The sequence below is a fragment of the Alosa sapidissima genome, chromosome 5 (genome assembly GCF_018492685.1).
Source record: "Alosa sapidissima isolate fAloSap1 chromosome 5, fAloSap1.pri, whole genome shotgun sequence".
In the NCBI taxonomy this organism is placed as follows: Eukaryota; Metazoa; Chordata; class Actinopteri; order Clupeiformes; family Clupeidae; genus Alosa; species Alosa sapidissima.
In genome coordinates, this window is record NC_055961.1 from 19,497,157 (window position 1) to 19,514,285 (window position 17,129).

Sequence of the window (17,129 nt, forward strand, 5' to 3'; positions counted from 1 at the left end):
TTTGTTAGTATCTAGTTGCTTTGTATGCTTGTAGGCCCTATTTGATTTTGATTTGATTTATTTCAGGATCAAGACAATAAATATACAGCAATCCAAAGGATGACATGCAAAAGTACAAACATTTCCAGCATGGTCCTTGGTGTTGAACACATGAAACAAATAGAAAAGGAACAGACAATACTCAGACTGGGGGGTGGGGGACATAACATATAACCAATAAATAAGAAAACACAACTGCAGAAAAAAATATCGAAATGATCAATACATATCCACCTTATTCCATAAAATCTGCTTTACCTGTCTTTTAAAAATCCCCCTTGATGCTAGGAGTTGTAGCAGTAGGCAAACTATTCCAAGCCATGATACCAGTATAAAAGAAATTATTTTTACCTGCATTATTAGTTCTAGGTACTAGGCAGGAGCGGATGCTAGCCCTGGTGTTATGCCTATGCTGTGTGTGGACCATGGTGACATTAGAGCCTAAATATTTGGGAGCCTGACCATTTACAATGTTAAACATATGATTCAGCTTAAGTTGTTCAACTCTTAGATGCACAGGTAGTAGGCCTGCTTTTTTAAATTCCTCCCTACCAATATGAGTATGGGGTGCTTGCAGCGTTTAGGCCCTATTACTTTAAGTTTTCTTTCTAAAATATTTAGCGACTCCTTCTCCAATGAACTTACTATGGCCAATACATGAATTGCCTCAGACTCGTGGTGTGGAGCGAAATTGGAGCGGAACAGAGCAGCCGCAGCAGCCTAAATGTAGAACGGTCGCAGCCCCTTACTTGCAGAAACCTCAAAGCAAACGTGACATTTGGTGAAGTCAATTCTTCGCTATGTGATGACGCACCATTTTACTGTAGGCCGTCTCTATTCAGTTCACCAGTTGCTTATATTTTCAAAATCAAAGACTGGTTTGTGTTCTTTCTGGATTTAAATGGCATTCCGAAGGTCAATGAGAAAGTCCATGTTCCACAAGGTGCGTCTGGTGCTATTTTAAATAAATCATAAGGCCGCCTTGATTTGGAACTTGTGCGCTGTGTGTGTGACAGAAGCGGAATGGGAGAATGCGTGTTACAAACTGCGCGTAAAAAAAAAAAGCTTACGCAAACAGATGCTGAAAGATGGCAAAAGTGGGCGGGTCCAAACTAACAATTTTAAAAAGTGTATAATGGCTCCGACGCCCATCACACAGACGTGGAGACGAGACGTGTGTGGGTTTTGCATCAAGCATTAGGGAGGCCATCATGTAAGGGCTGTTGCCCTCTCTGACGTGTGGTGACTCATAGTGTACAGCTGAGAGTGCTTGTCTAATTGTCAAAGCCATGGGTGGAGGTGGTTCATTTACCTGCAATCATTATGCAAGTATCTTGTTTGTATGTATCATTTGTCACATGACAGATATATACACTACTGTGCACATTTGAAACAATACTGTAGAGCAGTGGTTTTTAAATATTTTGTCTGGCGACCCCCAAAAAAACATGGGCCAAGGCTCGCGACCCCCTTCTCTCCAACCGGCGAAATTTGGTTTCAAAATGTTGCAAGATGGGCATTGGAAGCAGAGGCAGACATTTTTTTATCTTATAGGTAGGCTATGTCAACACCAAAGGCATTAATGTCAATTGCAGCCTTCGACAATCTGATTTATTACATCCAAAGGATAACTACTGTAGCACTCATACACAGTATAACTGGTGCACCTGCGGCATAGTGTTCTGTCACTAGTAAGCTTACGTGCAGCATCTTCAAGCTCATCATTGCAAGAGGCGCAGGTAGAGATTTGAGTTTGAGTTAACAGAGTATCCTCTTTCTGAGGAACATTACGGAAACACTGTGAATTGGAAGCCTGCATCTAATATCCCAGTTTCTAAAACAGTTGGTCTAAAAACCTTTAGAAAAAATGTCTTTATTTCAGACTGCAAATCATTTTGCGACCCCTCCGATATGTTTGGCGACCCCCAAGAACCACTGCTGGACTTCTCAACAACATACATAGTGAATACATAAACATGTTTAAAAATTCAGAAATATAGATATATTAATGCAGAAGAAAAACAGTGTCAAGGGACAAATTGCTAACATGTTTGCACAGTATTGTACATTTAATTTGCAATTGAGTCGACTCTCTGTCTTTTTGGATATCTGTCTCGTCTCTCATTTTCTTTCAAGTTCTGTTTTTTCATAATGATACTTTTGCGTGTAAATCAACTTATTTAATGCACATAAGTCCTTATTTCAACTCAGAAAATATTACAAAATGAATAAAGAAATGTATAGGACATCATTCAAAATCAATGTGTGTTAGAATGTTAGAATAATTGCCATAAAGAAGTAAAGCAGGTCCTTTAATTGGAACTGAAGTGTGACCCTTGGTAGGCGATTCAAAACAAATAAACTGCAACTTTTACAGAGATTAATTAGTCATTTCCTGCAACGCCATCACATTCAGAAGATTTCCCAGAGTTCCACAGGGAGGGCCCGCAGCATCCCACTCTCTCCTAATCACATCCTCTCTCACGCGCAGCTCGGAGAAGAGCCCAGGCCAAATGCAAACTAGTGGTGGCCGGGTTATTTTAAGAGATGGTGCATTATGTGGGCCACACTGCTGCTAAACACCTCCCAAGACATCAGACAAGCTACGGCGGGTTTAGATACACATCAGTCTAGCCGACTGTACGCAGCAGGCAAGCCAGGAGAAGATGCAGGAGACACAGCGGCAGTCACAGAAGAAGGGAAAATGAATTTTTCAGTAGTTTTATCCTTTCCTTTTACTGGAGTAATATTTTTATTATTTTTATTAAGGGTATCTCTACTTTCACTCGAGTACAGGATTTGTGTACTTCTTTGTCCACCCCTGATTAAAAGAAATAAACGAATTCACACCAATGCTGTTCATTGTCATCATTTAATTGAGGCTTGACATGAAATCAGAAAAACACAGGGGTTTGATTGGTATGGAGCGTGAAAATCTAGACAGCATGCCTGTGCAAGAGTATCAGTGATGGCTGACAAATTACAACTGAATGACACTGAGATGAACGTCCTGCTCCAGAACATAAAACAAACATCTCTCATTCTCTCTTCGTCAACAGCTCCACTTTTCGTGCCTTTTCCTGTGTTTCCAGAATAAAAGTCATTTTTTTTGTGCATATTCCCTTTGTCCTCTGACGTAATACCCTGAAATCGCTAATCATACTGGTATTCAATACTCCACAGCGGGTCTGTGCAAAGCCAGCAGAGCTTCATCCACTGGCATTGTTACACACGAACATATTAAACCACGAAACAGGAGCATTACGCAAGAGCTGATTCCCCTGAAGTCACATGCCAAATAACATTCTGTTGTGTCTTTCCTTCCCAGTCCACATATCTGGAGTTGTTTTGCATTGTTGCAGTGTTTCCATTTTTATGAAGGTTTGTTTGTTCTTACAAATAATATGGCAAACATTACTTAACAACTTCTGAAATTTTCAGTTGAAACCCTGAGGCATGCATTGTTAATACTAAGTCCATGTAAGATTACCAGCAACATGTCTGGACCAGTTACGTAAATAGTTGCATATCTGGATGGACAGAGGCCTTGCAGTGTATGTAGTCAAATGTATTACCCTTTGTTACTAATTCAAGGGAAACATTCATCTGACTGTAAACAAAAACAAGAATGTTGCAGGGACTAGTATCTGTAAGTATGTTAACAAATATACCCTGTAAACAAAACCAGCTTCTTTGCAATTACTTGTAAAGACTAACTGGTATTACAAAAATAATGTAAAGCAAGCTGACATACAGCACTCGATTTGAGTTATGAATTGCAGGGTTTACTGCACTTAAGTTAAGTTTCATAGGCACCCAGTGCTCATTGAAAAACGTTTCTCGTCCTTCTTTTAAAGTACTTCCCCAAACATTCTGATGAGCCGCAAGTCTGAAGTTAAAAACCAGCCGGGATTTCAACTTAATCACCCTCCTTTATCCCAGCACGAACATCTATCATGGTCCTTGGGGTGCTCTGTCAATGTCGTTCCTACCAGATCCCATCATCAATGATATGCGAGTCAAATTAGCAAAAGGGTCATTTCTATCCTAACCTTGCTGCTTATTTCAGGGTTTCTTTATTATTCGTTCACAGTACTCAAGGGGTTTGGGAGACAGATGTTATCAACTGTCAGTGAAGACTGACATTTATTCATTTAAAACAATCTGCCAAATAATTAGAACTTTCTACTGTGTTTAACTGTGAACTCTTGTTCTTCCTCTTTTTTCTCACCTCCGAGACACTTTCTGTTTGAGGCATTGTGCCTTTCACAAAGTGCAAATATGTGAGCAAGACTGAGGCAACAAATAAAAATAATTGGGAGTGGAAAATGTGAACATGAAGGACAGACTCCAGTCTCACTTTTTTGTGGGGACAGGATGCTCATTTTTGAGAAGCTAATTTGATCAACTAATTAAAATGTAAGAGATGACCTTGTCGTAAATGTCTCTCATCTAAACAAAGAGTAAAGCCAGATGTCCTGGAAATAACCCAACTCATTATGAATTTCACCTAATGAACACAGATAAGATGCACTACAAACAATGCATTGCCTCTAGAAAATTATTAATTAAAATTATTCAAATGTAATTATTCATTTAAAGTACGGTGTGACCATGGCCTCATTAGGGCAGCCGTGGCCCACTGGTTAGCACTCTGGACTCTGGACTGGACCGGTTCGAGCCCCGACCAGTGGGCCGCGGCTGAAGTGCCCTTGAGCAAGGCACCTAACCCCTCACTGCTCCCCGAGCGCCGCCGTTGTAGCAGGCAGCTCACTGCGCCGGGATTAGTGTGTGCTTCACCTCACTGTGTGCTGAGTGTGTTTCACTAATTCACAGATTGGGTTAAATGCAGAGACCAAATTTCCCTCACGGGATCAAAAAAGTATATATACTTATACTAATACTATATTTCTCTGTCAAATAATGGACTTGTGCAAGTAACATTTTTAAAATTAGAGTGTTTCTCTTGAAAATCAAACTTTGACAGGGCATTATGTTAGACTCCACATCATGATAGGGAAAAAAAATCATCTGAACTTCCGAGTCTCTGAGACATCTGAAGATTGTTTTTTTTATCAAATGAGTTTGGTTTCAGGTCTCTTGGCAGCTATGCCTCTTCTCAGCATCTGTTAGTCTAATGAATGCAAATTTAACCAGCTAACGGTAGCACACTAGTGTGCGTGGGCAAATTTGATGAAATTCAGCATCATTTACTGGTGCCTAAAAAGGGGAAAAGCAAATATTGCCCTACAAAAATACAGTAAGTTGGTCTGGGTTGTCCCCATTGACAAATACACAATACACAACACACACACACACACACACACACACACACACACACACACACACACACACACACACAGACACAGACACACACAAGTTTAAGAGATTTGGTGTCAAGAGTAGTGGGTTTGGCACTTTTTCACATGGGTCAGGTATAACAAGTACAGTAGACACAAGAGATGGTTGATATACAAGACTGGACTTAAGGCAGTGCATATGCATTTGAAAGAATTTATATCAATAATATATCTGTCTATTAACCGTTAACTGTCGTTATCCTTTTCCATGTCAAGATTACTAAGATATCTACATAATAACAAGTCGGATGTCAGCAGCATCTAAACTGTGTGAGGTTGTTTCCCGTAAACGCAAACTCTAACATATGTACAGTACCATAAAATCGGAGAACATGAAAAGAGATACTTCATGAGTGCTGGATAAATCAAACAGGCACCAAGTCATTGGAGTCTGGGGCAATATTCACAAATGTAACAGTATTTTTGTCAGGTCATTATTTCCTGATTTCTTTTTCCAAGTTTCAGAAAAACACTACATTTCCCATGATTCATTCGTTGTTGTTGATGGCAGGCGAGGGCTTGCTCCTCATCCCATCCGTAGCTGCCCGCGAGGTCTCTGTGACGAAGAGGCGTGGTATCCACATGGATGTGACGATGCGCATGTACTCCCTGCGGAAGTTGCGGTTGAGCAGGCCGTAGATGATGGCGTTGAGGCAGCTATTGAAGTAGGCCATGAAGTAGCTGACCACGAAGAGCCACTCGGGGATGTGTGGTGCAATGCGGTGCGGGTCGATGGCCACGGCGAGCCCGATCAGGTTGAGTGGCGCCCAGCAGATGGCGAAGAGCACGAACACCACGAACATGGTGACGAAGTTGCGCAGGTCACTCGGGCGCAGGCGCGGACGCTCGTTGCTCTTCACCTTCCGACGCACCTGAATGACCAGGATCCAGATGCGCAGGTAGCAGTAGGTCACCACGGCAATGGGCACCAGGAAGTGTACCACCACCACGGCGATGGTGTACGAGGCGCTGGCCGTCTGCGCAAAGGTGCAAGAGTAGACGCGCGGGTCGTACTGCAGCGAGCCCACGAACAGGTTGGGCAGGATGGCCAGCACGGTCAGTGTCCACACCAGACCCACCAGCAGGAGCGTGTTGCGGTAGCTGTAGAGGCGCCCATAGGCGAAGCTGTGGCAGATGTAGCAGTAGCGGTTGATGGCGATCGCCGTGATGTTGAAGATGGAGCCAATCACACTCAGGCCCATCAGGAAGCCACTCACCTGAGAGACAGGTAAGGACAGGAACGTCAGGAGAGAATATATAGTCAGAATGAGTAAAACAGGACAGGACAGTCAGGACAGGACAGGTAAGGACAGCACAGGACAGGACAGGTATGGACAGCACAGGACAGGTAAAAACAGGACAGATATGGACAGGACAGGTGAATACAGCACAGGTAAGAACAGGAGAAGAGAGGACATGAACGGAGAGGACAGTTAGGACAGGAGAGGACAGGACGGGTATGGACAGGACAGGTGAAGACGGCACAAGTAAGGACAGCTCAGGTAAGGAAAGGAGAGGAGAGGTTAGTCAGGAGAGAACAAGACAGTAGAGAAGAGGACAAGAGAAGACAGGCCAGGATAGGTTGGGTTAGTGCTAGCTGTCACAACAGGTGTTTTAGGAACACCTCCCTTCATTCTGCTAATAGATTACTCAACATCTGCTGGCCCACCACCAAAGAGGAACCACACGGCTGTGCTGTGCTGTATGCACTAGTTGATGTGCTTTGTCAATCTCCTCTCTCTGCTTTTTCACTGAACTGAGCTACCATCTTACTGTACCAAAACAATCACCACCAACATGCATGCATTTATTGCATGGAAATAAAACATTAAATGTTGTCAAGGTTAGAGCGACCTAGTGTACTATTGGAAAGGATAGCTCAGGTCAGATATACCTGAAGTGTGACTATAAAAGACAGTCTGTGTTCATTTGGGCAGGTGTACTATTACAGTAGAAAGGACAGTCTGGATTAATTTGGACTGATCTACTATTAACACTGACAGTCAAGGACGGGCAGGGAAAGTTTTACTTTTCTTTTAGAAAGGACACCATGACATAGATTTAGATACAGTGCTATGAGAATGGACAGCCAGGGTTTGATCTACCTGCAGTGTAAAAAGCAAGGACAAGCATGGTTAAATCAACCTGGTGTACAATTGGATCGAATCAGACGGGAAAGGGCACTGCAATATGCGTATGCATGCACTTGTTTAGTTCTCTCTTGATTTTGCTGTAATTAATATGCTGATACTTTATTCGTCCTATTTCTTTGTAGAAGACTTCAGACTCAAACATTTATAATTTATCCAAAGTGCCTTTGAATTTTTATATTGTCATTATTATTATTATTATTATTATTATTATTATTATTATTATTATTATTGGTAACACTTTACGGTAAGGGTACATTAATTATCATGAATTTATGCCTGAATTAATTCATGATTCATGCATCATTCCTTGTATCTCATGAATCATCAGGAATTTACACAAGATCATAGTCTATCATGTGTGACCTCATGCATGAACAACAAATCAACTAAAGCATTAGGTATAGTGGGTACATCATTATATAAATGATGATTTATTAAGCATGATCATGATTATTTCTTTTTCTGCCAAACAAAATGTGTTCTTCATTATTCATGGAATTCAATTCAGGGCTAAAGTTAGGGTTGCCTTAACTTAATAACATGTATTTCATCCGTGTTAAAGAAGGACCTACAGTATTTACCACTTTAGCTGAGGGGGCACAAAAATGATGAACTCATGAGAAACTAATGCTTAGTTAATGATGATATGCATGCATGAGGTAATATGGATTCTTGTATGTTCCCCTTAAAAACTCAATGTCTTACAGGATAATCCATGTACAATAACCCTGAATTGAATTCCATGAGTAGTGATGACCACATACAGTCATGACTGAATTTGTTGGTATCCTTACAGATTATTGAGAGAATGCTTAATTTCTTCCTTAAAAGTAAAGAAAGTCAAAGCAATTGTCTCATGTAGGCCTATAGATGCATGCCTTTGGTATGAAACAGAGTTGTTTATTTTCTGTAGATATTCTAGAATGGCCCAGACAGATTTGTTGGTAGCCCTACAATAATGACAAGTTACTGCATACCTTGCTGCAACATTTAGCTTTATTATACTACTTGTTTTAACTGTATAGCCCACTTGTTCTTGGCTACATGATGTTGTGTATTGATGATGTGTGAAACGCTTGCCATAGGTTGCATCATGATAAATGTTGGTATATTTAACATGTTTCATACTACAGTATATACAATTCAATTGCAACAATGCATTTAAGTCGGTGCTTTACTGAAAACAATAAACAGTTTTCTTTTCTGTTTTTGTTGGGCTGAACCACGCGTAGGCGGGGGGGGCGGTGACTTGATACATATTGGCGCGCGGTGTTGATGATCACATTTTATCAGCGGATGTAGAGATGGAGGGCTATCAAACACAGTTCAGCTTGCATCAAGATGCCAAGCGATTGATAATGTCAGCTCGAGATCAGAACTTCAGATGCAGAGGGAGACATTGCTGCGTCCTGACCAGGTCCTGACACTTATGACATGAGCATTACCAATGGTCTTGAACCCTAGTAGCCTACAGGCCAGTGTAGGCTATTTGCTGTTGAAATTAATAAATGGGTAAACGGATAAATTAGGCTCACTGTTGTGTCTTCGTTTAGCTTAATGAAACCTAGTCTAGCGTAAAGCGTTAAATAAGCAATGTCAAACAGTGCTTGGGGTAGCCTGTATAGCCCGGTATAGCCAAGACTGACGTCGATGGCAAAGCATTCTGCTTTGGGGAATTATTTGCTATGGCATGGCATGGCCATGGTATTCAAATATAGGCTACTGTAGATATGTTCAACATAGGCTGAAAGTTATGTTTAACGTGCCTTCTCCCAAAAAGTTTTAGTTATTAATCTCTAAAGTAATGAGTCAAAATCACAAACAACTTCAGGCGGCGCTCTCTTCCACCATCTAGCCTGGCCCAGCTAGAAGGTGTTCTCTCCCCGGTGCTCGTGGTTCAGTCCAACCACAAGGGCAAAAAATGGAAATTAGAAAATTGACGCATCATTTCAATTTTTAACTTCTGAACAGAAAACCGTAACTGTGCTCAATTGAAAATCAAAATAAGCAACAATAACCCATTTACTGTGCCGTCCTAAAGAATGGATAATGGATTTTTAAGCCTATTTTTAGATTTTTTCATGTGAATTCTGCAAATAGAACATAGCACTGCAAAGCGTTACACGGACCATTTGACTCAAAATAAGTCAAAATCTTTTCAAAATCAAGACATAAAAACAAGTAAATGTATCTGCCAGTAGAGTAAGTCATTTTATCTTAATTTAAGATTGAAGACAATTTAAGGTAAATTTACTTACTCCACTGGCAGATACATTTACTTGTTTTTATGTCTTAATTTAAGAAGATTTTGACTTATTTTAAGTCAAATAATCTTACAAGAAAGCTCAAAGTAGTATCTTTATACTAAAAACAATACTAACTAGATTTTTTATCTTAATATAAGATTATAACACTTGGATATCATTATTTGCAAACCTAAACAATTGTACCCTAGACTAAGTTATGACCCTTGCCTTTTTTACCAGATACATCATATATATTAGTGATTTGAGGCTTAGAAAATATTGTGAGAGAAATGTCCTTTGGACTTATGAGACAAGGCTGGCACTTCTTTACAAGTCACATATACCGTATGTTCACAGACAAAAAAATTATCAAGAAAAGAATGCCATACTTGCCATGCTGCCATGGAGGACAAAGTGGGCAATACTGCAAAGAGGGTGAAACTACCTTTCATCAGAAAGCATTAATTGGAAGTGATTGCCTCTAAAAATTGTGCAACATCCTGTTAGGTGAAGGGTACCATCATTTCTGTCTATGCCATATTGAAAATATTCTGTTGAATGAGGAGTCAAAATCAAAGTCTAGTTTGCAGTAACATGGAATAAATAATGATGAATGCTGTTTACATTTAACAGTTCAAAGAAAGATATTTGAGTTTTTCTTTCCTTGTGGGAGGGTAATGACAATTTCAGCCATGACTGCAGTTCATCTAGACCAGAGGTGTCAGACTCATATTAGGCAGTGGGCAGGATGTTGGAATGAGACCTTATGAGGGCCATCATTGTCATGGTCATTATCATGTTTCTGCATGGGTATCAAATTGTTGTTTGGTGACTCCTTCACTGCACCCACTTATGAGGAAATGTCAGGACATCCTTGCCATTGGGAGCAGGGTAGTTTATTGGTACGGGGGTGTGAATGACCTAAGGGGCTCTTAATGTGTGTTTTCATGATTTGCTGTGCTTGACTGTGACATGATGCTATACTGTTTGTGAGCTTGGTAGGACACTTAGTTTATCAATTCCTTGTGGGTTGTGGATTTTATGCTTGATGCCATTCACATGTGTGGTTATGATCTGCACTTTGGGTAATTAATTGATTGATTGTACCATTATCCTGACTCTCACTACAATGCCCTATCCTATCCTATGGGTGGACAACCCCTTGCTTCCCAGCTGAGCTGTATTAATGTCTCAAGCCCTGCCTCCCCTGACTAATTGAACAGACTATTTAAGACTGGTGATATGAGGGTGTAAAAAAAACACACGGCAGGGAAGCACTGTTCATAGCCCCAGGTCCCACATCTGCAGAACCGAGGAGAGTAGCCTACACCGGCTGGCCGTTCCGGAGATGAATGAACCGCCGGATATATATATCCTGAGTCGATCGGATACAACGCTCGCTATCCTCCTTCTAAATGAATGTGAAAACACCTGTGTGTGCGTGTGTACTGTACGTGTGTGTTTATATTCCGAGTTGATGTTGTGCTTCTGGTCGCCTCTGTGCCTGCCTCTCTACTCTTCGGCTGTGCCTGCAGTCTGCGGATCATCTGGTTTCCTCTCTCTGCCTTCAGTGCTGGTTGCGAGCGAGCTGTAGCCAGAAGTTAAAGATCGAACCCAGTTCAACACTCTCTAAACATAAACATAAGGAATGTGAGCATTACTGTCTGTGTGAGCACGTAGGATACATAATTTGGTCTTCTGAGCTCTCTGATCACTGATTGTCTGCCTCTCTTCTCCTCAGCCATCTCGCAGCAACAGTTTGGAAACTGGCAGCACCAAGTAGAGGCCATGCTATGAGCCCAGCCATTGTCTGATGCCCAACAGGCCGACTTTGTCTTCAGTGCCCTGGATGGAGAAGCGCGACGAGAAATTGCCTTGCTCGAACAAACCCAAAGAAACTATGGCAACAAAATTTTACAAGCTTTAGAATTAGTCTACGGTGAGTCAACCAGCAATGCTCGGATTCGAGCTGCCTTTTTCAAATGCTGCCAGGCCCCTGATGAAGGCATAGGGGCATTTCTCTTGTTCCTGCGGGAATGCCACGCTAGATGGCATCAAGTGGAACCAGCAGCAGCAGGGGGAGAAGACTACTTAATGCTTGACCAGTTTGTCTTGGCCTTGCAGAAGGGTTCGGTGAGAGTGGAACTACAATGACATCTGCGAAGACATCCCCAACAAAGCTTCAAAGTGATTGCCGCTGAGGCACAAGCTTTAGAGGAGGAGCTAGGTGAGTCCACGGATACTGTGCAAACTAATGCTATACGGTTCAACTCTGCCCTCCCAGAATCCTCTAGCGACCGGCTAAAGCGGGAAGAGAAGACCATGGACCAATGGAGGGAGACTAGAGCTACAACAGGACTTGGCAGACCAGGTCAAGGCCCTAGGAGCCCAGCTACTAGAGGAACTGCGCCCCGACCAGCTCCAATACCAACGGCAGCAGCCACCCTGGATAACACCCAAACCCGATCAGTACCCAAGCCAGGACCAGGTTTCTGGTGGGGACAGGGCAGCCAGAGCTCTTCCTCGCTACAGCTGGGGTGAGGAGGGGCGTCCCATATGCCTGGATTGTGGAGTGGCGGGACATGTACAGCGCCACTGCCCCCAACGCCAGCGACAGTCGGGTTTTCAACAGAGGACACCTGAAGACCCAGAGACCATCGAGGTGGTGGTCAGTAGTGTGTCCACAAACCCACAAGGTCAGCACCCTGCTTTGTCGATCCAAGGCGACAGTTCCGCGCACCGTTCACCAAGTTCGATCATTTCTCGGCTTTGTGGGATATTATTCATTTGCGGTGCCTTCATTTCGTCTGCCTACAAATGTAGGTTTAACAAGCTGCAAAAAAAAGCTTACACTGGGTGCAGCAAAAATCCCAGCTATCCACAAGTTTCTTACGTCCCATGTCTAATTACAGTCATTTTAATTGGATAGCCTATATATTGCGCACTTAAAAGCCTAATACAGCATGTCCAATGATCATTATTTGTGTAGCCTAAAGTGAATCCTTACTCAATATTGATTCGCATTGTTTATTATCACATATGAACATCACATTATAGCCTAGGACTTCGAGATACGGGGCAAACTTCTACCACCATTCCCAAAATGTTATCCCAAACAATGAGGTGAAGCACGTTCCCGAACAAGTTTTCCTCTGAAGGAATATCTAATCTTCATGAAAGCTAACCCTCTGGAGTTTCTTGTTTGTATCTAGATTATATGACAGCGACTGTCATAGGATTAAAGAAGCATTATTTCACATGAATCTGCTACTGTGCCTAAAAGTTTTCCAAAAAGGACACTGAGCAAAATGCTTGGTATTCCCACACAAATAAATTTGTGAAAAATCCATATTTTACAATGATCTACTTTGAGTTACAGCTTCACAAGACCTAGTTCCAGGTCTAAATTGTGTTTCAAGGCTACTTAGGTGACCTAGAGGGCCCAAATGTAAGCAGTTCCAGAGATGTATGTTACCGGCTGAAAGAAAACAACATTCAAGCCTCCTTAATCCTTTACCAGTACATCACACAGTCACTCTGACTGTTTCAGAGAATTCTGCAGAGTCTCAGATTTTACCAGAAATGAAGCATTTGATGATGCGCCAAAGTATGAGGGAACAGACCTTGCACTGCGTGTCCCCCAGTGACCAGCCATCGTGGAAGATTGCATACAGCACCAATGGGTAGGGGTAGAAGGCCACCAGCAGATCAGCAAACGCCAGACTCACCACAAACACGTTACCTGGGAAAGGGTGTAGTTAGAGAGAGAGAGAGGAGAGAGAGAAAGGAGAGAGAAAGATAGAAAGAGAGGGAGAAAGGGCCAGACAGAAAGAGGACCATATTTTTTTATAACAAACTATCCATCCATAATAATACACTGGTAATGACTCTAAATGTCACTATGCATAATATGCAACTATATTTTTGCAAAATGTATACAAGGAAACTCTTTATATTGTCATTGAGACTGGTGAAGTGGTCTGTGAAATGTGACTGCTTTTCATGTCTCTGACCTCTAAGTAAGGTAATGTCTATGAGCCACTCGCTACAGTGATCTGCAAATATGTATTTAATATTACAAATAAGATAGCTAACAAGCAATTTGTTTGTACCGTTATTATATCTGCCCCTCTTATGGACACGCGCGTCTGTTCATTATGATTGTAGTAGTAGCAGTTCATCAGTGTCTGTGTGCTTGGACTGAGCCTGGGACTCAGTCAGCCAAAACGGGATAAAAATGCATTTGTCATGTGATTAAATACAAAAGAGTTTAGAGCCCCATTGGGAACAAATATAGTCAAACATTATTTGTGTGTACCATGAGTGGTTTAGAGAGAGAGAGAGAGAAAGAAATGCACAATTCCATTTCATTACGGCAAAATTGCTCTTCTTTTCCAACGTTTGTAATCAGAAACAAGCTTTGACTCTGTATTGATCTGCTCCGTTGCAAACACAAACACTGTGGTCGTGAAGCGTGCTAAATCAGATTTTCTACTTTCTTGGGCCAGCGGGACTAATGGCCTAAACTCATTATCTCCCCATTGGTGTTTTCACCCCTCCACTGACCACAGATCCATCAACAGCACTAGGCTTTCAAAGTAGAATGCATACTCTTAAAATTAATGTGTTGTCCCTATCTGGACATAGAGATGTGTTAAAAAACAACACAAGTTGTGTAATTTTCAACACATTTGTTGTAAGAGTGTATACAGTATTACAAAAGCAATGTGTTAGAAACAACACAAACAGTCTTGTCCCTATTTGAACATAGAGATGTGTTAACACACAAACACAAGTTATAAGAGTGCACGATTTCGGCAAGAGGCTGTTTGATGTTTGAGCTCAACAGCCAATCAAACTGCACCTTTTCTTACCACAGTGGTCCTGTGTTGATTGGTTGGTATGTTTGTTTGCTTCCCCTATACAGAACGAGAACCATGTACGTCACAAACACATTTTTATTTTTAACACACACACAGAAAGGGCATCTAAAGGACAGTTTACTACAGTTAACTTGTGGTTAAGGATAGGGTCCTACTGTAAGAATCCAAAGCACTTTTTTGTCAATTTTTTACTTCTCAGATTCCTCTAGCTGCCTGTCTAGCTTCACAGTGGGGGGCTAGTCATTGAACTTGAAGGGGGGGGGGGGTTGTGTGTGATTGGATCAGAACCATGGACCCCACCTTCAAAGTTTCTGAATAACAACTGTTCCCCAGCTGCAACCTCTCTTGCCTCTGCCAAACTGTATAATCTTCATTTTCAATGTGTCTTTTTGTCCTTCACTACTGTGTCAGTCCACCAGAAGTATTAGAAAACCAGCAGCGGTCTGGCTCAGTATCTTTTACAGTGTTGGATAACCTTAACAAAAGGGATCAGAGCGGAAACTCCACCAGGGAAGAGAGGGAGAGGGAGGATAAGTTATGGAGCTACAATTTGTAGTGGATTGGGACGGAGCCAGACCTTTATTGTGGCCAAGAATAGTAAATCTAGGCATCCTGGCCACATAAAGGGGTCACAATCACACTCTAGAATGGACACATTAAAGGGACCCAAAACACAAGAGTCCAGGTTCAGCAGATGTGGCAGAGTGTAACACTAAGGCTGTTTGATCATACTTATTTAGTTCCGAATCAAGGGCTGGATCAATAACATTTTTGAGCTTGTTCCATATGGTTCATTTCGTGTTCACATGGCAAAATCTAAAGCAGAACAAAACCTCTATACAAAACTCCATGTTCGATTAAACTACTCTCACATTGTTCAGATTGATGTTTTGATTTTTAGAGACATTCCAGACACAACCGAAACAAGCCCATTTGTTTTGTTCTGAAACACCTGGGTGCAATTGCTGTGCACGTGCACATACAGCCAAACAAACTGAACTGTGAAGGGAAATGCTCCACATTCTGACTAAGGGCTAGTCCACACGTACCAAACCGATCTTTTTTTTCTTCCGTCTTCCTTGGAACCGTATCAAGAATATTTGAGTCCAAACGGATCCATCTCAACACGACTCAACACGTTACTTCATATCCCAGGCCTATAGGTGGCACTGTTTCTGTTACAGAAATTGACCAAAGCTATAAGCTATGACGAAAATGGCTAGTGCAAAGAAACCAGAATTGTTTGTGTGGACTGATGGTGTCAACTGTAGTCAACTGTAAAACTAATAAACTTCATTTTTACGGTTTGTGAAGGGTGCAGTCCCGTCCTTTATTTGGCTAACGCAGGTACAAATCATTTTCTTTACTTTTTTTGGTTGTAGGATAGTCCGCGGTTCACATTAGTTTTGGCTATCACCGCAAGTGCATAGGCTACTAAACGCTAGGCCTACCCAAGTTCTAGGCTATTCCGTCGCCACATTTATAATATTGCTATACTGTAATACCTTTAGTACCGTTAGTAACAGTCGATACTTTTGCCTGCATCAAATCGCGCATTCGCATTTAGTGCGCATCTACCATAGGCTTAACATGAGTTCTAAGCGTCTTTGTATGCTCATATCTGACTTCACTAGACTATGAATGCCTTTATTTATGTTGTAAGACATGTAAAATAAATAAATGACACCGGCACTATGCACAAATTAATTTAAACATACACCGCACTTCTCTAATAACTTCTGGCTAGTTCTCTCGCGTCACTGACAGTAGCTAGAATGCATCAAGAAAACACAGGGAAAACACTGTTCAGTCCACCAAGTCATGATAAGCTATTGACGCTGCGCAGCACCGGTTGTGATATTTATCCTACTGAGTGTAATCGTAGGTAATGTCATGTATAAAAACTAGTATTGTTAGGCAATACAATAAGTGTCAAGTCCAGGGCAGCTGAGGTGTGGCGATGACATCATCAATACACAAATATGCGGTTTCGCCGTCCAAACGAACCTCGCAAGGGCTACGGTTTCAGATTTTTCCACCCTGGGACCAGGTTTCAAAAAAGTGCGGTTTCGGGCAATGCGTTTACAGGATTCCTTTGTACGATCGGCCAAGACGATGCAAAACCTGTACGTTTAACCCACAAAGTGTCTCCGTGTGGATGGGGCCTAAACTGCTCCTGGTGTGAAAGCACCCCAAAGTGTAAAAGTTTACTTGTCACCCAGGGTGAAATTAAATACCTGTGCATGTATGTATTCCAAAAATGTTGCACCCTGGCTTGATGGTATATCTTAATATGTACAGTATACAAGAATAATGTAAAGATTCAACTGTAATAGCAACCGGTGTACTCAGCCCCGAAGCATCATCATTTTATTGATCACATTGTGAGGCTTGAAGTCTATCTGTAACTCTAAATTGTCAAAATGATGAAGACATACTTTGACACAT

The 17,129-nt window shown here is 41.7% G+C and overlaps 1 protein-coding gene and 1 long non-coding RNA gene across 2 annotated transcripts in view; one reads left to right on the forward strand and one right to left on the reverse strand.

Annotated features, from left to right (window-relative positions):
• Positions 1-5,363: 5,363 nt before the first annotated feature.
• Positions 5,364-17,129, reverse strand: part of mtnr1bb (melatonin receptor 1Bb) — a 50,671-nt gene continuing 38,905 nt past the window's right edge. Inside the window, exons 2-3 of the mRNA XM_042091753.1 lie at positions 13,422-13,540; positions 5,364-6,616 (exon numbers count right to left, since the gene is read on the reverse strand). Of these exons, the coding sequence (XP_041947687.1) occupies positions 5,888-6,616; positions 13,422-13,540 (848 nt within the window). The 3' untranslated portion in view covers positions 5,364-5,887. The remainder of the gene's footprint in view (positions 6,617-13,421; positions 13,541-17,129) is intronic.
• Positions 11,125-13,088, forward strand: LOC121708835. The gene is made up of 3 exons (XR_006031775.1): positions 11,125-11,448; positions 11,540-11,737; positions 11,923-13,088. It is a non-coding gene; the product is annotated as an uncharacterized LOC121708835 (long non-coding RNA).